We start from the raw sequence: 24,658 nt of genomic DNA, 5'->3' as shown, positions 1-24,658 counted from the left end.
CAGGCCCACCGGTTTATAGCTCCCCGGCTCTTCCCAATACCTTCCCCAAACAGTAGCACCAAGTTGGCTGACCTTCAGTCTGCTGGCATCTCATCTGTGGCCATCGTTAATACAAATATCTCGGCAAAAAGCCCAAAGGTCAACTCCCAGCCACCCACAGAATTCCAGGGTATGACCGTGCAGTTCCTGATGAACTCATCCACTTCCATGCTATCCATCTCATACCCTCCCATGGTCCTTCTGATATTCCCTCCTCCTCCTAAGTGTGCTCCCGCACCCTCCACAGTTATCCAGGGATCCAACCGAGCCCAACAACTCAAGCCCAATGGTTGCCCCAACCAGAGTCCCAACAGTCAGCGGGAAACCAAGAAACAAATCTGCAAGGAGGTCCCGGCCATCTGCAAGAACAACAGGGTGGTCATGGCAGGGGACCTCAACCTTCCAAACACAGAGTTGAACCGCCACAGTGCCAAGGCCTGGATGGAGAGGAACCTGCCAAGTGTGTAGAAGAAAACCCTCCAATTCAGCACATGGGTGCACTCACCACAGAAGGCGCAAAAACCCGACCGACTCCTGAGAAGAAAATGCAGGTCAGGTGACTGGTGCACCAGTGGGACCAGTGACCACAACCCCACCATTCCCAAAATAGCAATGGAAAAGGATAGACAAGATCCAAAAGCCAAAGTTCCAAACTGGCAGAAGGCCAACCCCAATGTTACCACGCAAGAGCCCCTAAAAGCCATTGGCGGGGATGAACGCAAGATGTTTTAAAATGTCTAGAACCACCTCCTAAGACCATAAGACATAGGCATGGAAGTCAGGCCATTCGGCCCATCGAGTCCACTCTAATCATGGCTGATGAGCATTTAAATGACTCCTACCTGTACTCTCCCCGTAGCCCTTAATTCCTTGCAAGATCAAAAATTTACCAATCTCTGCCTTGAAGACATTTAACATCCCAGCCTCCACTGCAATCCGTGGCAATGAATTCCACAGGCCCACCGCTCTCTGGATGAAGAAATGTCTCCTCATTTCCATTCTAAATTGACCTCCTCTAAGTCTAAAGCTGTGCTCATGGGTGCTAGTCTCCCAGCCTAATGGAAACAACATCCCAGCCTCCATCCTTTCTAAGCCATGCATTCTTATTCGTTTATAATAGATCTCCCTTCAACTTCTAAACTCTAACTTCCAACCTTCTCTGTAATATCAACATTTTTCAAGATGTTGCTATTTATTTCCCCACATTCTATATCCTCTTTATCCTTCTCCATAGTAAACACTGATACAAAATAATCGCTTAGTAGCTCCCCCATCCTCTGCGATTCCACACATAGGATCTTTGACCGGCCCTATTCTCTCCCTAGTTACCCATTTGTCACTAAATGTATTTGTAGAATCTCTTTAGATTCTCTTTAACCCTATTTGCCAAAGCTATCTTATGTCCCCTTTTTGCCCTTCTGATTTCCCTCTTAAGTGTACTATTACTGCTTTTATACTCCTCTGCTGTCTACATCTGACATATGCTTCCTTCTTATTTTTGACCAAAACCTCAATTTCTCTCATCAATAGGCATTCCCAACACCTACCAGCTTTGCGCTTCATTGTAATAGTAACATACTGTCTCTGGATTCTTGTTATCTCATTTTTGAAGGCTTCCCATGATGCAGTCACCCCTTCACCTGTGAACATCCGCTGTCACCAATCAACTCCCGAAAGTTCCTGCCCAACATCACCAAAATTGGCCCTCCTCCAACTCAGCACTCCAATCTCTAGATCCTGTCTATCCTTTTCTATCACCCCCTTAAAAACAGTAGAATTATGGTCACCGGCCCCACCGACACTCCACCCTCCCACCCTGCCCTACCTTCCAAGAGTACACCAAGCCCTGCATCCCCTTCAGTAGGCACTTCCATACACTGAACCAGAAAATCTTCCAGCGCACACCCAACAAACCCCTGTCCATCCAAGCCCTGACATCACGGCAGTCCCAGTGCATGCCCAGAAACCCAGAAAGCTAAAATCCCCCACCACAACCACCCTGCCACTCCCACAGACAACTGAGACCGCCCCCCAAATCTGCCCCAACCCTCTGCTGAACACCAAGAGTCCAGTCAGGAAAAAGATGAAGGCACACACTGGGCCCAAGCTGCCAGACTCAAGCGAATCCCCAGATGACTACAAAAAGTGTAGGGAGAAACCAGAAGAGCCAAAAGAGGGCATGAGATGGATCTGGCAGGTAAGATTAAAGATAATTCCAAGAGGTTCTATTGCTGTATTAAGAGTAAAAGTGTAGCTAGGAAGAGAATAAGTCCCCCTAAAGATCGGCAGGAGCCACAGGAGACAGGAGATTTTTACTCAATACTTTTAATCAGTGTTTACTGAGGAGAGAATCATGAATGGTAAGGAAATAAGGGAAGCGGGTCGGGATGTTTTAGACCACATACACATTAACCGAGAGGAAGTGCTTGCAGCCTTAAAGCACATGAAGGTGGATAAATCCCCTGGCCCTAACCAAGTTCATTCCCGGACATTGTGGGAGTCCAGGGAAGAAACTTAAGTGGCCCCTGCAGAGGTTTCTGCCTCATCTCTGCCACTAGAAAAGCTCCAGAACACTGGAAAGTAGCCAATGTTGTTCCACTGCCTAAGAAAGGTAGCAAAGATAAGTCATGGAACTACAAGTCAGCGAACCCAAAATCAGCAGTACGCAAGCACTGGAGAAGATACTGAGGGACAGGATCAACTGACACCTGGATAGTCAAGGTCCAACTAGAGAAGGTTAGCATGGATCCGTGTACAGGAAGTCATGTCTGACAAATCTTTTAGAGTTTTTTGAAGAGGTGACCAAGGGGATAGATGAGGGCAGGACAGTGGATGGTGTCTGTATGGACTTTAGTAAGGCCTTTGACAAGGTCCCACACAGCAGGCTAGTCATGAAGGCCAGGTCACATGGGATCCAGGGAGAGCCAACCAATTGGATTCAAAATTAGCTCAATACCACTTCCTGGACTGGTAGCCCTGTGTGCCACAGGGACATAAATGATCTGGATGTGAATGTGCAAGGCATGATTAGCAAGTCTGCGGATGACACAAAATTAGGAGGACTCATTGACAGGGAGAAAGACCATCAAATATTACAGAGGGATCTTGATCAGTTGGGGAAGTGGGCCGAGGTTTGGCAAACTCAAACAAATATGAGGAGCTGCACCCTGGAAAGTCAAACCAAGGCTGGACCTACACAACAAATGGTATGGTCCTGAGGAGTGCTGCAGAACAGAGGGACCCCAGAGTACAAGCACACAGCTCCCCGAAAGCAGTGTCACAGGTAGACAGGGTGGCAAAGAAAGCATCTAACATACCGTCCCCATTGGTTGCGGCACTGAGTATGGGAGTTGGGACAGCATGTTACAGCTGTACAAGTTGTTGGTGAGGTCGCACTTGGATTACTATATACAGTTCTGGTCACCCTGTTATAGGAAAGACATAATCAAAAAGTGTGGTGCTAGATAACCACAGCTAGCCAGGCAGCATCCGACAAGCAGGAGAGCCAATGCTTGGAGCACAAGTGCCCCCCCCCACCAGGAATTCCTGACAAAGAGCCTATTCCTGAACGCATGGACAAAGCACTTCTTCTCTTCCTGGTCTACAAGGAGTTCTGTAGAAGGCAAGTTCTGCAGAGCTGTCAGCTCCTGCCTCCACTCCATCGCTACTTCCTGATAAATTGTTCCAGCCCTCCAAGTCTGCTGGGGTATCTTATCCAGTATGACCAAAATCTGCAGCACATGCACCTGGGTTGTAGTGGAAGGATTTGCTGTTCATGAACTCCCCCACTTGGGAGGTCAGGGGAAGAGGGAGATGGTGGTCTGTTGGCCCATTTCAAGGCCAGAGATCATTTGTGACCAATTGGACAGGACTCCTATGCCTCGCAGCTTTGAAAACTTTCATTAGAGACCCACAGTAACCCATGCCAGATCTGAATAGCTTCAGGGCTGATGTTCATGACAACTCAACAATTCATAGGTGAAGAATTAATGGGAGAGAAGTAACACCTTGACCAAAGAAATAATGAAGATTTCACACCCGTATGTTAAGGTATAGTCAGGAAATGTTAGCTGTTGAGAAACAAGCTACTTCCTTGTTGTATTAAAGCAATATTGGGAATTTAACTGATGCATTGTAGAAATTCCATTTCTGGTTTGTGTTTGGTTTTGCCTTCCTTTTCCAGCTTTCTTGTTAAACTTGAGAATCCCGCAACTAAAAGAAGAATAAGATAAATCTTTCTTGGTGTCTCAGCTAAACATCAGGTCAAACATTCTAACAGGTAAAGTCATCAAGAAAATTTAGTTACTATTTGAAAGGCAATTTATCAAAAAGTTTAATTATTTGCCTCAGGTATTTATGATGCAACTATCAATAATTATTCAATCCTGGAAGTGCCTGCACCCAATATGCAGAGGGATTTTGATTAGAAAATACTTAAATGTATCCTGTACTGGGGAAACATTTTCCACATTCTTCCCTTAATGCACCTACTTATAGCACAAACTATATTAGTTCAAGAAGATTGATTAGCACTACCACATTCAGGATAGTTGGGGATGGGCAACAAATGCTGACATTACCAATAACCTTCATTAAAATTGATGCATGGAAGATAATTTAGACTGAAATTTATCACACAGAAAATGAGAGCGTTATCGTTAGGATAGATGTTACAATTGAAAGATATCACACACATTAAACCCAATCACTTCTCGGTTTAGCAGAGGCATGTCAATAATACTCTAGTGATTCAGCAAGCCCTGTAGTTAAACTGCCCGATAGATTCTACCCTTTGCAGTTGGGTTTCACAGTCCTTTGGAATCCCCACTGCTGGAAAGAGTTGAGGATTTCTTCAGGAAGTGGCAATGCTTGTGCAGTCCTGACTGTAGTTCGGGAGGATTTAGAGTCTCTCCTACGATCAGCCTCACTCCCAAGAAGCTCTCATTTCAAAGAAGCCCTGCTTGGCTTCCTCACCCTCAGCTTGAATTAGTGGAGATGGGGAAGGGACAACAGAGGTGGGTGAGGGGTCAGTGGGATGGAGGTGTACCTCAAAGAGTGGGCATGCCAGACTCTGAGATTCCTGTTTGAGAGTGTGTTGCTGGAAAAGCACAGCAGGTCAGGCAGCATCTGAGGAGCAGAGAAATCAACGTTTCTGGCCAGAGCCCTTCATCGGAAGCTCCTTGGATGCTGCCTGACCTGCTGTGCTTTCCCAGCAACACACTCTCAACGCTAATCTCCAGCATCTGCAGATTTCACTTTCTCCTCAGGGAATAATAATCCACGCTGGTCAATCCTCAGGGACAAATGGAACCATACTGCAGTTACCGCAGTTTTCTCATCTTGCTTTTCATAGTCAAGTGAGATGATGTTGGAAGGATGCTGAAATATCATCAGGCAGAAAACCATTGCATACTTTAATCTCAATGCTTTTGAGTTCACCACTTTCATAGTTGACCACAAACTCACACAGATGTTGTTCCTACAGATAACAAAATGTCAAGCGACAAACCAACTGCATCCAAACTCATTCACAGCATTGCAATTGTAAAATGAGTTTTGCTTGACTGTACTAATCACAGAATTACAGGAATAGGGTAGGGGGCTAGGTCTGGGTAGGATGTTCTTCAGAAGGTCAAAGTGGACTCAATGGGGATTCTATAAAGAAAGTATTACAGTACAGACGGGTCCATTCAGACCATCATGCTTGCTTATCAAATGAGTATCATCAGGGAGCCAATCTCCTGCTTTATTCCCAAGCCTTGCACATTATTGCTATCCAAATAATCATCCAATCCCCTCATTAAAGCCTCAATTGGACCTGTGTCCATCACACTTCCAGACAGGGCATTCCTTATCTGAAACATTCTTTTCCTCACTTCACTGTGGATTCATTTGCAGATCATTTCAAACCTCTTAATATTCACTTTAAATCACATTGAATGTCCATTTGTTCTATTTATGTTTTTTAGATTAGATTACTACAGTGTGGAAACAGGCCCTTCGGCCCAACAAGTCCACACCGCCCCGCCGAAGCGCAACCCACCCATACCCCTACATCTACTCCTTACTTAATACTAGGGGCAATTTAGCATGGCCAATTCACCTGACCTGCACATTTTTTGGACTGTGGGAGGAAACCCACGTAGACACGGGGAGAATGTGCAAACTCCACACAGAGAATCGCCTGAGGCGGGAATTGAACCCGGGTCTCTGACGCTGTGAGGCAGCAGTGCTAACCACTGTGCCACCATGCCGCCCACTGTTTTTCTCTATCTAGTCTACCCAGCCTACTCATGATGTTTAAGCCCTTCATTTGTATTGTATTTCAATGTTCTTCCAATAAAAATGCATCACCTTACACTTCTCTGTGTTGGAACTCATCTGCTCCCTCCCTACCCACTCCACCAACTTGTCAATGTCCTTCTGGAGGTCCACACTGCTCTCCTCACATTTTACAATTCTTCCACGTTTTGTGTCATCTGCAAACTTTGAAATTGCCCTCTGGATACCAAGATATAGATCCTTAGTATACATCAGGAAAATCAAGGGTCCCAAATCCAACCCCTGGGTAACTCCACTACAAACTTGCGTCCAGCCTAAAAAATATCCATTAACATTTACTGTCTGAGTCCTGTCACACAACTAATTTAATATGCACATTGCGACATACCCTTTTCTCTATGATCTATGACATTCTTCTCAAATCTGTTGTGACCTGTGCTACCAATGCTCCCTGTGTTATTAAATTTAACTCACAATGAGCCTGTACCATGGGGTCTCCTGAAAACAAGTGTTCTATCGTCAGGGAATATTGCTGTTGATTTGTGAAGGTGTTGCTTGGACTGGGGGATTTATTATGGGGTAAGATTGGAAAGGTTCAAGCTATTTTCTTTGGAACAGAGGTGGTGGGGGTTATGTGATGCGAGGGAGACCTCATTGCTGTCACTGCTGTGTGTATCCATCCGGAGATGTGCTGTATGTCACGGTTGTCTTTGTTTCGATATCCTCACACATCTACTAGCTAATCTACAACTGCCCTCTGACATCCATTGTTCATTGTCCTAGGATGACCCTGTTTCTGCTCCCTCCCCTTAGCCCTCTTAGAAGACACCACTGTACCTTTACAGCTCTGACCAAATGTTCAAAATAGTGATGGCCTGATGAAGTAAGTAAAATAATGCAGTTTCTGGATAAAATGGATTGAAAAACTCTGTTAACCCTGATTGAATAATCTACAATGAGAAATTCAAGGAAAAGTTAGCAAGGTTAAAGAGGATTAAAAGTAATTCTTCTCCCAAGAGGGAGCTGGGAATTTTTGATTCAATCCTTTGAAACTCTGGGAAACACAACCCTAGTTTACATAATCTCTCCTTGTAATTTTCCCCTTGGAGCTCAGATATAATTCTGGTGAACTCATCCTGCTCTTCCTCTGAAACGAACATATCCTTCCCAAGGTGTTGTATCCAGAATTGAACACAATACTAAAGGCATGGGCTCATCAGGCCTTCTTATAGCTTGAATAGGAATTCCTCCCTCTTCTATTGTAGTCTTCAAGATATAAAGGCCTTCTCCTGAATATTTTCTGCATCTGTTCATGATATGTTAATGATCTATGTTGTTGGACCAAATGTTTCTTTGGCCATCACTGTTTCCAGTTTTCCAACATGTGGGAAGTACTGTCTAGTCTCAAAATGAATGCCTACATTGCAGTCTGTTTGCTGCAGTTTACACATAACTTGATGTATTAACAAAAATGAGTCTCAGACGTATTTTGAGACATTAGGTTTAATGGATGTTCAGTTCTTCAAGTGGGGTTCACAAAAAGGGAACTGTACGACAGACTAATTGGCACACTGCTGTCCAGGCAAGACTTAAACATCTAGGACAGGACGCAGAAATCTAACACGGGGCAATTCACAGATTTCACCATACTTAAGACCTGAAGGGGGTGGGAATAAGAAATGCATATATTAAAACATTTATACTTTCTCTGGCCTAAAGGAAATGCATTTTTCTTTAGGGAAAACACAAGCAGTGCAGGAACACCCGTAGATCAAAAGGCTGAAAGCATGGCAAAATGCAGACACAGTAATTGAAACTAGTGATTCTTTGAAGAATAAGTTGTCCATTCTTCTGCGTAATTTTTGTGTCGCAGAATTATGTAAAATTACAACATGCACATGTTTATCATCTACATGAGCCATACCATAATCCATATTCCCACGCACCATTACCTTTTCATTGAGTGTTATCCTTTGATTCATTTACTCACGTTATGTTGCTGTCATTGGCTGGGCCAGAATTTGTTGCCTGGCCTTAGTTGCCCATGAGAATACGCTGGTGAGCAATCTTCTCAAACCACCACTGTCCATGTACTATAGATAAAGCCACAATGCCATTAGGGAGGGAATTCTTGGATTTTGATCCAGTGACATCACGGCATGGTGATATACTTCCAAGTCAGGATGGTGAGTGGCTTGGAGGGGAACTTGTTACAGGTGGTGTTTCCATACATCTGCTGCCCTTGTCTTAGAATGGTAAACTTCATGGGTTTGGGAAGTATAGTGAGCTTGATTCAGCCTGCATAATAGTGGTAGGAGAGTTAATTCCAAAATTCTGACTAATACCTATTTGTCAATCAACATATTAGTAAAGTTGTAGTCAATTTCTTGTCAGTATGAGCTTGCTATGACCACATTGGCACTGCATTTCACATGTTACACAGTTCAAAGCACTGTAAAGCACTTTGTAACATCCCAAGGGGCAGCGGATACCAGGAATTCTTTTCATATATCCATATCCAGTCTGTTATTGAAACCGTATTTAAATATTGGTTTGGTCAAATGTAATAGGTTTATATTCAGAAAAAAAAATGCACTTGTTATTTTCTGTACTATTTATGATCTCCTGTATCTCTGTAAGGTCACTTTTCAGGTTGAAAAATCCAAGCTAACCTATCATTAAAATGCTATTCTCTGCCACAGAATATGGGCTGCAACAATCTGACAGGTGACTGATCCTCATGTAGATGCAAACCCCATGGGTGTCTCCATTTTAAATGGCAGCAGGTTTGTGCCTCTGGTGAGCAGATATATCACTGTCACCTTTCAATGAGATTCTATCCCTGAGAATTGGGTAGCCCTTTAAATGTAACACTAGCTGATCAAGCTCCTTGCTCCTCTTGAAACAGTTGGACCCAGCAGCTAACAGTATTGATACAGTGGAGCAGTGGGGCAGGAACGCTCCACCCAGTGGATCTTTCATCCTCTCATTATCAGACCACAGTCACACCTCCCCGCCTTCCTCAATGCCCAAACCTGTGGGTCCCTCTTGGTCACTCTTTTCTCCCCACACATCAGCCCTCCCTCTCCTTATAACTCTTGACTGTTGGGGTGTTTCCCTACTTCCTTGGCCAACTGGTCAAACTCAGAGCCTGATTGGCTGCCACGCAGGGCATTAATTTTGAAAAAATGATAACGAGTTCCTGCAATTAAATTTGGCAGTATCTCTGCTCCCACAACATTCCCAGGTTTTATATATTCACAGATGTTGACAACACAAGAGGCCATTTGGCCTATTGCGTCCGCAACAGCTTTAACTTGGTGAGCACACTCCCCTCCCATCCCTAAAAATATTGGGGCCACCGAGTGTGATGAAGTGTCACCAGCTCATATTGGGGAACTTCAAAAAATCCTTAAGAATGAAATAATCTCTTTTTAACTTCTTTGTCTCACTCAGTTCTGTAAGGTGTTCTGTAAACTGTACTTATTTACTGCAGAAAGAGCAAATGTTTTGAGAACTAAACACCTAATTCCATAGTGCGACCATAACTACCTCGAGGGAAACATGGAACCTTTCCTGTGTCAGTTCCATGTCTATTCAAGACAGTCACTTTTTCTTTATTGAGAAGAGATTTTTCAGCTCATACACTGATTGAAAACGTTTCACTAAAAGCCTTTTCAATAAGTGGGAATCTAATATCCCCATGAAGCTTTTGGAAACTGTCATTCAACTAACATTGCTTATTAATTTACAGAGTTTTAAGAAGAATGGATGGAGGTGTAAAGGCAAGAGGAACTGATGAACAGGAAGAAAATTCCAATCGACTTTAACTGCTTAATTTTAAAGCATTTAATGAGAAGTGGCTTGCTACTTAATTATTAGTAATTCATAATTTAGCTTCTTACATTGTCACTGCTCAGCAATGTCTGGTATGTGGAGTAAATTTAACAAAATGAGTCATACAACATATCAATGTAAACACAAAGAATAAACAAAATATTGTTGTCCAATTTTGTGTCTCAGAAGCTCTTGCAGTTCAGTAAATGAGACTCAAGGTTCTCTTGTTGGTTGGTTTTCTGAGAGATCTCACATGGATCTTTGAGCGGTCACAATGGGTAACAAGTCTATAAAATTGAGTGGAATGTCTTCCATCATGTGTTGAGTTGCCACAGTTTCCAGCTCCTGATATGTTCCTTGTTCATGATGTTCACACAAACAGCAGATGAGCTCACAAGCTCCCTGTAATTGTACCCTGAGACCCAGGCAACACGAGTCCCTGGCTTTGTCCTTCTCTTCTCTCTGTCTCACTCTGAAGTACAGGAGAGAAAAGAGTTAGATCTGACGGGTGGGTGAGGAAGTGTCATAAATATTTTATGATAGCTGCAGGCCCTGAGTTAGAAGCCTTGTGCTTGCACTCAGAAAGGTAGAGCTGGGGGTGTGATGGGGAAGGTTCTCCCAGGAAAGGGCTCACATTAACAGCTATCATTCTGACATAAATGAATTGGATGCGAGCATAAGAGGAACAGTTAGTAAGTTTGCAGATGACACCAAAATTGGAGGTGTAGTGGACAGCAAAGAGGGTGACCTCAGATTACAACAGGATCTTGACCAGATGGGCCAATGGGCTGAGAAGTGGCAGATGGAGTTTAATTCAGATAAATGTGAGGTGCTGCATTTTGGGAAAGCAAATCTTAGCAGGACTTATACACTTAATGGTAAGGTCCTAGGGAGTGTTGCTGAACAAAGAGACCTTGGAGTGCAGGTTTGTAGCTCCTTGAAAGTGGAGTCACAGGTAGATAGTTTAGTGAAGAAGGCATTTGGTATGCTTTCCTTTATTGGTAAGAGTATTGAGTACAGGAGTTGGGAGGTCATGTTGCAGCTGTATAGGACATTGGTTAGGCCACTGTTGGAATATTGCGTGCAATTCTGGTTTCCTTTCTATCGGAAAGATGTTGTGACACTTGAAAGGGTTCAGAAAAGACCTACAAGGATGTTGCCAGGGTTGGAGGATCTAAGCTACAGGGAGAGGTTAAACAGGCTGGGGCTGTTTTCCCTGGAGCGTCGGAGGCTGAGGGGTGACCTTATAGAGGTTTACAAAATTATGAGGGGCATGGATAGGATAAATAGGCAAAGTCTTTTCCCTGGGGTTGGGGATTCCGGAACTAGAGGGCATAGGTTTAGGGTGAGAGGGGAAAGATATAAAAGTGACCTAAGGGGCAACTTTTTCACACAGAAGGTGGTAGGAGTATGGAATGAGCTGCCAGAGAAAGTGGTGGAGGCTGGTACAATTGCAACATTTAAGAGGCATTTGATGGGTATATGAATAGGAAGGGTTTGGAGGGATATGGGCCAGGCGCTGGCAGATAGGACTAGATTGGGTTGGGATATCTAGTCGACATGGACAGGTTGGACCGAAGGGTCTGTTTCCATGTTGTACATCTCTATGACTCTATGACTTTATAAACATGGTTAATTGGACATAACAATGAACAATTGAAATAAAGTGGGTAAGCGCATGAGAAACAGGCCTGATTTATCAATTCCAAGATGGTATTGATATCAGGAGCTGTCCCCATCAATATTTTGTTTATTTCACCTTCAGGCTGGGGTTCATGAGATCAGTGCCACAGATTCTAAGATGGAGGTCTGATTGCCACTGTGTCCAAAGTGCCCAATGGATCGACAGGCAATGGGAGATTCACTTGTCAAAAGTAGAACACGATCATGAATTTGCTTCATGTTAAAGTGTGTGTGCCTTCCTCCATTAATTTTGATCAGGTCTTAAATAACCTTGTTAGGTACATTCAACCTAACGGTACAAGGTGGAGAATATGGGGTCTGTAGATGCTGGAGACTCAGAGCCGAAATGTGTGGCACTGGAAAAGCACAGCAGGTCAGGCAGCATCTGAAGAGCAGGAGTGGTGATGTTTTGGGTGTAAGCTCTTCATCAGGAATGTTTGGGGGAAGTTGCTGAGAAACATTGACAATCCTGATTGGACTCATAATGGGTTGGGCTGAGATGTGAATTTTCAGTTTTTGAGAGGTTTGAGACAGCACGGACATTTGCTTGTTTTCCCCCTTAACTAAAAGGTAATTATTGTTCATAATCTATTGAGTACGTGCATTAGTTTCAGGACTTGTCTGGAACTGATATTGCGAAAGTCAATTTCTTGTCTGCTGTTTTAATATATTTCTCTATTTTCAAACACAGTTTTAAAATTTGCATTCATACCTGTACTGGCTGTGACTCTGGATCAATTGTTCAGCTTAAATCTGCATTGGTGCAAATGCAGCATATGTACTTTCTGCAGTCCCCATATTAATGATATAATTCATATACATGAATATACCACCTACATATAAAATGTTGGTTCCCCAACGATAGTCTTGCCCCTTCCCCATTAGAGGAGAGACAGTAAGTTTTGGAAGTCCATGGTCAGATTTAAGGTTAATTTGAGAATTAAGAGTCAATGGGAATTGAATTGGCAAGCTCTGAAGGATCAATGCAGGATTTGAGGAACAGGAAAGGTTTCAGATACTTGGCCATTGGGACCAAATATGTGGCAGGAGATGCTGAAACAAAAAGATGGCTTCCAGCTCAACACAGTGGGAACACTTCCTTTTGGGAGGTTCACTGGTGTGGTTATAGAGGATGCAATTAAAATTGGCACATTCTGGCAATAACATATAGAAATACAAAAGATAAATATGGTGAATAGTGAGTGTTGGACAATACAAGAGAGGGTGTAGATAACAACAGATGAGGAATAAAGTCGATAATAACAGATAAAGAACAACAATTGAGGATGTAATGGTATTATTGCAATGCATGCATGTAAATGCACAGAGTGTGGTGGACATGGTTGGTGAACTAAAGCATAATAGTCATGTGGGAGTATGTTACAGTGAGACATGGATTAAAAACAGTTCAGAATTTGAAGTTAGCATTTAGACAAAAATTCAGGACAGATAGAGATGGAATAAAGGTCCTGCAGCTATAGTGTTGGAAGAGGGGCTGGCTTTGACAGAGCAAAGGCAAGATCCATTCAGTTAGAGCCCTGAAGCAAGAAGCAAAGGATCAAATTCACGGGGAAGGCCAATCTTAATAGGATAAGAGAGGATCTATCCAGTGTCAAACAGCGAAAGCAGTAACAGAACAATGGGTGATCATCAAGGAGGAGTTGCTTTCATTACAGGCTAGGCACAAAGTAAGCAGAGGAAAAGGTAGTGGACCTAAAGACAAGTTATTTTGGATGACAAGCAAGGTGAAGAATATGATCAAATGGAAACAAAGTGTACATGATGTATATTCGGTGAATTCTTCAAGCAAGAACCAGGCAAAATCAATAAGTTGAGATTAAAATGAAGTGGAAAATAGGACCAGCAAACAGAGAATATGAAAACAGAATTGTAGTTAAAAAAGGGAACATAAATGTCTTCTCCTCAAATGTATCTAATAACGAGATATTTGGCAAAGAGGTGAGGCCTATGAGAGACAAAGAAACAATATATGCTGAGATAGCAGGATCAGTCCAGAATACTTACTGGGTATTTTATGCTGGCAATAACTAAGGAAGAGAAGGTTGCTAAAGTATCAGTTGTAGTGGAAATGATTAAGTTAATAGAAGGGATGCTAATTGAGAGGTTGGATGTGCTCGAAAGGCTGGCTACCTATTGAGGCATCCAGTAACTTCTAAGTGACCAGTAAGTTTCATGTTTGAGTTACTTGTTTAATTCGATAATTTATCACTTCTTTACTCCACTGAGGTTCATCATAAATAATTTCTCAAGGTACCAAGTTATGTAGAGCTTGGATTGTCTTGATTATGAGACTGGAAATTGACACACATCACTACTAATGAAAAACTGGAACACCCAGTGAAGCTTTTGAACACATAGTTAACAAGTGGAAAGAATTTGAAGGAAACGCAATGAGTGAAGTTGTGCATTACTTGTGGTCAGATTACATCACTGATGCAGAATGTGAGTTGTTCTGCCTGATGTATATAAATGTTGAATAGAAACAGGCAGCAGGCAAAGACAGAAGAACAGAACTGAAGTGTCTATCAACATATCCAAACAGACAAAATGAAAATCATTTTTATCATATTTGCTGTAGCCCAGATCCTCTACTATTCTGGCAAGTATTGAAATATATTGAGGAGTGATTTTGCTGTGTAAATTGTTGTTGTATGCTAACAGTCACAAATGTATTCATCTTTAACACCCTTTGCTTTTAGATTCTGGGACTCCATGTGATCAGTCGACCAGCTCCCAGACACCCAAGGCAGTAAATGCTACAATTGCAAAAGTGAATCAGATGTTTGCAATGAATAACCTTCTCCGTATTGTCAGCTGCCAAGTACTACATGTAAGTGTCACCAAATTCAATTGAATCCTTTTAGCATTTTTCTGTTAATGAACATTAGATTTACACATTTTATGGAATATGCTATGAATTTTGAGAAATTTGGTCACAGCCAAGAGATTAACATTAAATTTTAGCATTTTGGGTTGGAATTGTTTGGATTAGACCTACATCTTATTGAAAAAAAAGTATGATTGCTTTTTTTTGTCCAACTCTATTGTTTCCTCTTGTCACCACTCTTTATTAATTGCTTCAATGTGAACAAATAATCTTGAAATTCCTTTGTGAACACCATAACAGGATTTCCCTGCGCAAACATTTACTTACCTGCGATGAGATTGCAGTTTGATTCTAGAGGTGACAATAGGAGGCTCTAGCCATTAGGTACTGTTTAAAAGCTAATATTCAGTTGGTTCAAGTCCATCTCTCTCCACTAGCACGGCAAAATGCTGCATGAAATTTGAATATTGCAAACAAAGGGAAGCCCTGAATATTGCAATTGGATCAGAAACTGAACTATCCTGAGATCTGTGTCCTGGAAAGTAAAAAAAAACTAGGAATGCAGACAGGGTTTTTAAATAATTAGAGGGGCTGGGGGGTTTTGGAGAGTGGAAATGCGGACATATGAAGCAAATAGATGTGACAGCATTAACAGGGCAGGTATTTGGGTAATGATACCCAAGTGGTCAGGTAGAGAAGGAAGATACAAAACAGAAAAGCACGAGTAGAACAGCCATACATAGGGTCAAAAGGGGTAAAAATGGTAAAAAAAAACAAAATTAATGGCTCTTTTCTTGAATGCTCATGGTATTCAAAGCAAAAGGCATGAATTATCAGCATTAATATAGGTTAATGGATGTGATCTTATAGACATTACAGAGACATGAGTACAAAGTAGCTGGAAACTAAATATTCAACAAAGGTCAGCAGAAGTGGGTACTGCAGATGCTGGAGATTAGAGTCAAGATTAGAGTGGTGCTGGACTTTTGCCAGAAACATTGATTTTCCTGCTCCTCGGATGCAGCCAGACCTGCTGTACTTTTCCAGCACCATTCTAGTCTTGATTCAACAAAGGTAGTACATTAGTCGCGGATGACTTTAATCTTCATGAAATCAGACTGACTGAGAATTCATGCATGGTGTTTGGGATGATTTCCTGGAACACTATGTTCTGCATTCAACCAGGGAGCAAGCTATTTTGGATCGGTAAGGATGGATTGGACTGAAGGGTCTGTTCCTATGCTATACATCTGTATGACTCTAGCAGTTAATCATTTTGAGAGCTGAGGAATCCCAACTCCCAAACTTTTGGATTACTAGTCCAGGAACATAACCATTACATTGCCGTAGCTCTGCAAAATTTTGTACCAAGAAAATTAACTCATGAAATTGATCATATGAATATGTTATTAATTCACCAATGAATCAATCTACTCAATTTTGGACTCAGATAATTCATATCACCTTCTCTACAATCATTTTTTAAGATGTTCTACTAACTGACCACTATGCAACAATTTTGAGTTTGAAGAGCTCTTTTAACATCATAAAATGTTAAAGTCATTTTCTAAGAACACAAATGATACACAAAACCAACACTGTTTATTGTCACATTATTATTTATCGGTGTGAGCTGAAACACACTTCATTAGGTGTAAATCTATTATTTTGCCTGGGTAACTGTTAGAGAAAAATGTATCACTCAGACCATATTGCTTGTTGACATCCAACTTTACTGTAACAGTACGGACTTACTGTATTCTTTGTGTGCCATTCTCTGATCCTATCCTGCCACTATGGCCACAGATGCATCCATGTCCCTTTGTTCCTTCAACCGTTTAGAATTGTACACTTTACTTTTTATGGCCTAAAGTATTTTTTTAATTGGCATCATAATTTGTGTTGGGTGGATCAAGGATTTTTACTGTCTTTTGCAATAATGAAAGTTGAGGAAAGGCAAACTTGGAGGGGTGATATTTCTGGGCATGGCATGTCATGTCAAAGTCATTTTTCTTTTAGCCAGCACACTTCCTTTTGAGCCAGGAAAACCAAGCCCTGTATCATTGTTTGTAAGTGTTACCTGAAACATACTTCATTCATATAACCCTGTCCCTTTGCTTAGGCCACTGACTTGGGAGAAGGTGCAACGGATTTTGAAATAGTCATTGATGTCCAGGAAACTGTATGTGCTGTAAATTCTGGATTGGATCCAGCAAATTGTACACTGCTACCTACCCAAGATGCTGTGAGTATTACCATGTTAGCCATTTTCTGCTCTGTTCTAATTAAATCATAAACCATATTGACCTACCATGCAACATTTGAAATTTAGTCCTGCATTGGTTGATAATTCATATTGACCCCCACATAGCAGTAGGTAATAAAGCATCCACTGTGAGTTAGCATTATAGAGATAGCTTTGGAAGGTTCAGTTGTTAACATGGAACAAAGTATGATCAGTGATCGTGCAATAGTATAATAAACTACAGCTCTAATTTTGATGCAATATGGACCTTCTCCATTATCCAGCTGAATGGGACTGCCGTCAATTGATCTTTTCCTGCGTATCCCTTAATAGTTGTGTTAAGGCTATTCCTTCCCATTCCTGAATAGTCACCTTTAGACTTGCAAAAGTGGACTGCTTGATTTTGTCTATTGCATGCGGCCATTGAGACATGTTGTTTGCCTTGAAACAAAATGGTGCATAGAAGAGATATCACTTTGACAGTACAAGTAAAATTAGGATCAATATTAAAAGTGCAATGGAGAAGTGAAAAAGGAAATACAAGAGGCAAAGAGACAATACAAGATGAGACTAGGGTCTGCATAAAGGAAATTCAAAGTTGTGACCAAAATGCTATTGTTTTGTGGGAGACAGAAAGCCAGGATTGAGATATTAAATAAATGCTTTGCATCATTGTTCACCAAAAAAGGAAAATCTTTAAGGCTACATCAAACAAAGGGGGTTTCAGTATGCTGGGTAAGATTGATAAAGGGGAAATACTAGAAAGGCTGGCAGTAATTAATGGTGATTAACTATTTCCTCATTTTCAGTAACTGTAAGAAGGACAGAAATTGATTTCTGACCACAGTGATGGTATCTGAAGGGCTGGAGCATTCTAAGTGATACAGCCTTCTTCAAAAACAGGGAGAAAGATAAACTGGGTAATGACAAGTCAGACACGTCAGCAACACAGTCAGCCCTCCTTTAGGGCTAATGAATGAAGTTTGATTCATTGAGTGAATGGGTCAGATATGTAACCATCAGCGTTCGCCCTCCTTTGGGCTAATGAATGCTACATGGTTGTTTGGCTCTCCCTAACCTAGAAGCAGTGCACCATTATGATCAGAGTACATGCCGCAGCTCCTGATTGAGCCAAAGTGGTATTCTACTTTAGCATTGATCAGTGATTGTCCTGTACCCAAGAGGCAGACAAGCTGTTACTCCTTTGTAATTTCAATGTCTGCATTAGGAGCTAAAACAAACATTTGGAAAGGAGTAATTGGCAATGAAGGTATGGGGAAAGCAAACATCAATGGATCCTTGCTCCTTCTCCTAATAAAATTCTATGAACATGGCCTGGTCACAATGAGCTGGCATCCATTGTTTCCTCAAAGGGAATATGAGAACTACAAGTTCTCATCACATCAGCCTCACTCAAGAGCTCCAATATCAGGATCCTCCATTAGGTGAACATCCCCAGCATCCAGTGTCTGATTGACATTCTGTTTAGCTGATTGACAACAATCGTCATGGCAAAAACATATATACTCTTCACATCACGCAGAACTTGATTTGGCCGTTTCTGCCATAATTGTGTTATGAGAATGGCAATCCCTGAGCTAAATTGTGTGGACTGAACCTTTTCAGTTTCTGTTCCATTCCCTGCCCCCTACCCAGCAACCACAAATTGTCAACATTTCCTGGCGAAACACTTCCAACATAAGCCCTGTACGTTAAATCCGATCAGCACAATTAGTTAGCAAGAAGGCAGAGTAAATGTGTCAAGCGTATCCTCTCAATCACCCAGAGAAGACGCAATTCCTCACTGACCCATGCAAATCTCTTGCCCCAGACTATACAAACTGGAGAAGAATTATTTACAAATGTGCCAAACACCTTGAGCATCTCCAAGAGATCCAGATAGACCCAAACTCAAACACCAAATAGATGATGCAAAAACCCTCAAGCATCCCACCCAGCTCTTCATGCATTAAGTTGTTTTTCTCAAGTTTGGGCATTGCTGGCTAGGCCAGCATTTACTGCCCATACCTAAATGCACAAGGGTAATTAAGAGCCAACCACATTGCTGTGGCTCTAGAGTCACATGTCGGCCCTGTTTCCTTCCTGAAGGCACATTAGTGAACCAGATGTGTTCTTCCATCAATTAGCAATAATTTCATGTTCATCATTAGACAGCTCTTTATTCCAGATTTTTATTGGATTCAAATTCTATTCAACTGCTATAGCAGGATTCAAACCCAGGTCAAACATTATCTGGCTCTCTGGATTCATAAAAGTGACAATGTCACAAGGCCATCACCTTCCCCACTTGTGGTATGATTTGTAGATCCAGTGTTGGGCTGGCTAGTAAACTCAGGACTCTATCACCCTGGAATGGTAAAAATAAATAATTCTCAGACCTTAGGGACTGCCTATGACGAAAAAGACCAGCACAATTCTTTTTGAGGATCTTTGGAAAGCAGTACAACTGAACTGTGCATGGATTGGGAAACATGAGACTTGGAAGAAAGGAACAGGCCGATGATACGTCTGAATACAGTGGTTTTAGGTAAAGGTGGAGTCACATTCCAAGGGCAATTAGAAAGAGGTAGGAGAGAGTTGGTGTTTAGCCTCAAGGTTTGTACACCAAATATGATGAATGATGGTTACCATTATCACAAGTTTTTAAGCAGAATGGGTGCTGTTTTATGGAGTCAGATATTAAAGCATTCTCTGACAATATGTTCAAAAAGTAAGAAACATTTAAAAGAAAGGATTCAAGCACTGTGGTATGACAAGATAGAGATACACAGACTCTAGACTGATATTCAGGCAAGAGTTAGAATGTAGCAAAGGAATCTTTATATAAACCTTAGAAACTTTTTCTGAAAGTTTCAGGATTTGCCTATAACCCTGTTGTCTCAGTAATCTCGCTGATCTGATCCAGTCAGATTGATTCTGCAATTAGCTGCATTAAGATAGGCAACCTTTTCATTCTTTGCACTGCCCTTTGCACAGCCCTTTGCACTGTTCTGGCAATGCTGGCTATCAGAGCGCTGAATATCAATGCTGTTAAAGTATTAGCAGTGGGAAAATGGCAGGTAATGAAGTCCCACCTCCAGCCTAATTTTCCTTGGGCAATCCTTCTGTCGGTTGTGATGAAAAATCCAAGACCTGGCAGTGAAATTCAGGGAGCTGAAAAGGAACATCATGCAAGCAATCTCCTACACTGAACAATATCACAGTACCAAATCAATATGCAGTGGGACAGATATTCTGCTGGCCAGATAGACATTATTCCAGTGTAAAAAGGAGGTATGCATGTGGACCCTGTGGAATCCTGATTTTAGCACGCACCCATAGAATCTCTGCAGTGTAGAAACAGGCCCTTTGGTCTACACAAGTCCACACCGACCCTCTGACCCATTCAAACCCCTTACTTTATTACTCTACATTTACCCCTGACTAATGCACCTCACCAACACATCCCTGAACACTATGGGCATTTAGCATGGCCAATTTAGCTAACTTGCACATCATTAGATTGTGGGAGGAAACCCATGCAGACACAGGGAGAACGTGCAAACTCCACACAGACAGTCGCCCGAGGCTGGATTTGAATCCAGATCCCTGACACTGTGAGGCAATAGTGCTGATCACTGAGCCCCCGTGGTTAGCACTGCTGCCTCACAGTGCCAGACACTCATAGGAATTGCCTGAGGAATTGAATTTTCTGCTTGGCAGAACCTTCTGACCATCTCCATTAAAACTGGAGACTTACACCTACTGACTGCATACTTACCTTACATACCCCTAACTACACCCGCCGACCATTAACATCACCCAGGACCTCATCTGACAGTCCTCGGGACCCAAAGCCCCTTCGATGGATCTGACCCCCACCCCTTGCCACTGCCACTGGATGTGATTCTGAGACACAACATTCACACAGCCCACCCACCACTCCACTGCCAGACCGAATTTCACCAGCTCACCCTCACCGCTTATCTCCCCTGCTTGCTGTCTTGAACCCTGGCACCATACCCACATGACACTTTACCCCCTGCTCATGATACCCTACAAACATTGGACACTATCCAGCTGGCACTCAACTCTGACCTCATCGGTCACCCTATTTACCTGGCACCATGCCCCCTGACCATCTGGCATCCTATCCACCCAGCACCCTAATATCATACTTGATGATGCATTTATTGTCTGACAGCAGCTGTTAGAGTGTTTGTGTGGACAATTGAATTCTCAGAATACAGCAACTGACTGTTGTGAAGTGGGGATGCAGTCTGCCTTCCTCTGGCAGTTCAACATGGCAAAAGACCTGCCCAAATGGAAGAATGGCTCCACATATCTGAGGGAGACCTAAGCAGATCACTTCCCAGCAGCCCATCCTTCCATTAAAAAGAGTGACGAGAGTGAAAATCTGCATGAGACTGTCACTCCCCAGGAAATATGGCCCAATATTCACTGTGTTAATAAAATCCCTTGATGTTTACAGTATATTTCATGCAGGTGTGTGACCTTTAGTTCAATATGCCTCTCATTATTACTGCTACTGAATTATAACCTCAGTCATTATATTTGCAGAAAAGTGCTACTTGCACCAGCCAGGTTCAAGTGAGACGTAATATAAGTCCAATTGTTATGGTACAATGCATGAACATGAGCATGACAACATCAACCCCAACATCAAGCTCAAACTCAACATCAATACCAACACCAACGTCAACATCAACAATTAACTCAACATCAACATCAAGGCCAACGTTGACCACTACAACAACAACAAATACAACTACAACAACTACAACAACAACAACTGTAACAACTACTACAACAACAACAACAACAACAATAAAATCGTCGTCGTCATCATCATCAGAAAAGCAGTGAATCATCAGAGGAACACAATAAAAAAGTAAATTGCAGAACTTTGAAAAATTCACTTCTCTAAGTATTGGTTTATAACATCCTGCAATCTGATTTGAAATAGTGGTGTCTTATTTTGTGTTAGAGCTAAATTGTTATGATAAAGCATCTATTTGAAACCGTCTAGCATAAGCACAGAAGAAGTTGGAGCGAGTTGAGTCATTTGGCCTCTTATTCATGTTCTGCCATTCAACTAGATTATGGTTGACCATCTACTCAAACCATTTACTATACCCTTATTTAAAAAAATTCATTTATAGAATGTAGGTGTCACTGGCTTGTACTCACTATAGCCCGTCTCTAGTTGCCCTTGATATGCGGTGCCGAACTGCCTCTTGAACCTCAGCAATCCACCTGCTTTGGGTTGACCCACAATGCCATTATAGAGGGAATTCCAGGATATTGACCCAGCGACAATGAAGGAACAGTGATATACTTCCAAGTCAGGATGGTGAGTGTCTTGGAGGGGAGCTTGAAGGTGGTGGTGCTCCCGTGTAACAACTGCCCTTGTCCTTCTAGATTGAAGTGGTTGTGGGTTCAGAAGGTGCTGTTTGAGGATCTTTGGTGAATTTCTGCAGTGCATCTTGTAAATACTGCGACTGAGCAGTGGCGTTGGAGGGAGTGGATGCTTGTGAATGTAATGCCAATCAAGCATGCCTCTTGATCTCCTTAATAGCCAAAATTCTATCATAGCTTTAAATATATTGTCAAATGAGAATCCAGGTCTCTGTGAGATAGATTTCCAAAGATTCACAACAGTCTGAGTGAAAAATTTCTCCTTCTCACTGTCTTAAATGGACAACCTATTGGCATCGATCTTTGACCCACATGTTCTGGATTCTCCAAATGGGCAAGCCAATCTTTGAAATCCTAGAGGAAATTTATATAACTCAGTGACATTGGCATGTGTTCTCCAAAACTTCAGAGAGCATCAGTTCATCTTACTCATCCCCTTTATTCTCCGCACACCCCTTCCAGGAATCAATCTAGTAAATACTTGTCCCAAAAACATTCCAATGTAACATTTCTTTCAGTAAGGAGTCTAGACCTATATACAGTTCGCTGGATGTACTTTCACCTTGATAATTACAAAGGACTCCCTTGCTTTTATGTTTCAACCTTCTTGTAATCGTGGTAACATACACAATTTGTCTTCTTAATTGACAGCTTTCTGTGATTCTTATTCAAATATACTCTTCACCCTCTGAATCACAACACTTCATCTTCTTTTATATGAAAAAGAAAGCCTGCTTTCCATTCTTCCAAACAAAGTAGGTAATTTTGTGCTTCTCCATGATGTAGCTCCGCCTCTGTGTAAATGTGAAACTCATGCACATTTCTTGAATTTGCATTGATTTCTGATGGGTCTAAAGTTGACTCCAAACCCCATGAGGTTTCATGGCCTCAGGTCCAACATGAATAAGGATGTTTTGTATACCGATGTCAATGTGTTGAATTAGACAAACAGACAGACTCAGAGAGTATAATTATAAATCTATACTTCAAACAGAAACATCAGCTTCCACTTTTCCCTTTCCCTTTCCCTTTCTAGAAGCCAACCCCATCTTGAGAGGATTCCTAATGTTATAACCTACCATCAAATCACCCAACTAAAGAAGTCAGATTCTTTTGGCTATTTTGAAAAACCCACTAACAAAGCACACTAACTAATTAATAGCAAACTAATACCAACCAGGAGCAATAACTGAATAAGGAAACAAACAAAAATGTGTGTGGAAAACAAAGGGAGAGTACTAAATCATAATGGAGTAGGCAGGGGAGCGAATACACCAAAGCCCTGCTGTGCACACCTCCCTCTAACAGCCTTGCGGAGAATATTGCATTGCATACACCTTTCCAAGGACATCTGAGCATGAACATAGCTGTTTTTTAAAGCAAGCACTAAGGTCTCCCTTTTTATAAACTTACCACCAAATATTTTTTCGTAATTCACTCACTGGCTGGACCAGCATGTATTGCCCAGGCTTAATTGTTCTTGAGAAAGGGTGGGAGCTGTCTTCTTGAACTGCTGCAGTCCATGTGCTGTAGGCAGACCCACAATGCATTTAGGGAGGGACTGCCAGTGTGTTGAACTATTGACACTGAAGGAACAGCGATATATTTTCAAGTCAGAGTGCTGAGTGGCTTGGAGGGGAGCTTACAGGTCAAATTCCTGGAATTCACTCCCAACAGCATTGTGAGTTTGCACATTGTCCATGTAATACAGCGGTTCAAGATGGCAGTTAACCCCAAAGTTCTTAAGGGCAACTAGGGATAGGCAATGTATCCTGGCCCAGTCAACGTGAGCTATGTCCCACAAGTGAAAAAATTTTCAAAATTAGATGTTCACTGTATATGAGAAGTCCATAACAGGTTGCTGATCTTTGTGCAGATCCAAACTCCAAATCTGCTGGCTGTTTCCATTTTAAATGGCAGCAGGTTTGTGCCTCTGGTGAGCAGATATATCACTGTCACATTTCAATGAGATTCCATCCCTGAGAATTGGGTAGCCCTTTAAATGTAACACTAGCTGATCAGGTACCCTGGGACTCTTGAAACAGTTGGACCCAGCAGCTAACAGTATTGGTACTGTGGAGCAGTGGGGCAGGAGTGCTCCATCCAGTGGATCTATCATCTTCTCATAATCAGACCACGTGTACACTTCCCCACCTCCTCCACCTCCCCCACACCAATGCCCAAACCTGTGGATCCTCCTTGGTCACCCTTTTCTCCCCAGAAGTCAGTCACAGAGTCATAGAGATTGTACAGCATGGAAACAGAACCTTCGGTCCAACCCGGCC

The 24,658-nt window shown here is 42.1% G+C and overlaps 1 protein-coding gene across 1 annotated transcript; it reads left to right on the top strand.

Moving 5' to 3' along the window:
- The first annotated feature begins 171 nt into the window (after positions 1-171).
- Positions 172-21,823, top strand: LOC140481753 (uncharacterized). Its single transcript, XM_072578290.1, has 4 exons — positions 172-499; positions 14,562-14,692; positions 16,812-16,934; positions 21,516-21,823. Exons 1-4 carry the CDS (start codon positions 172-174, stop codon positions 21,819-21,821), a joined length of 888 nt encoding a protein of 295 aa, XP_072434391.1. The 3' UTR covers positions 21,822-21,823.
- Positions 21,824-24,658: the final 2,835 nt, after the last annotated feature.

Source organism: Chiloscyllium punctatum, chromosome 10 (genome assembly GCF_047496795.1).
Source record: "Chiloscyllium punctatum isolate Juve2018m chromosome 10, sChiPun1.3, whole genome shotgun sequence".
Lineage (NCBI taxonomy): Eukaryota > Metazoa > Chordata > Chondrichthyes > Orectolobiformes > Hemiscylliidae > Chiloscyllium > Chiloscyllium punctatum.
Note: the sequence above shows the minus strand (reverse complement) of the source record. Positions and strands in the feature narration are given on the sequence as shown.

Excerpts from the sequence above, each read along its gene's own strand:
- LOC140481753 (XM_072578290.1), top strand. The coding sequence starts at position 172 with ATGACCGTGCAGTTCCTGATGAACTCATCCACTTCCATGCTATCCATC. Across the intron at positions 500-14,561 it reads GATGGAGAGGAACCTGCCAA|ATTCTGGGACTCCATGTGAT; the intron begins GTGTGTAGAAGA and ends CTTTGCTTTTAG. Across the intron at positions 16,935-21,515 it reads TGCTACCTACCCAAGATGCT|AAAAGTGCTACTTGCACCAG; the intron begins GTGAGTATTACC and ends TTATATTTGCAG.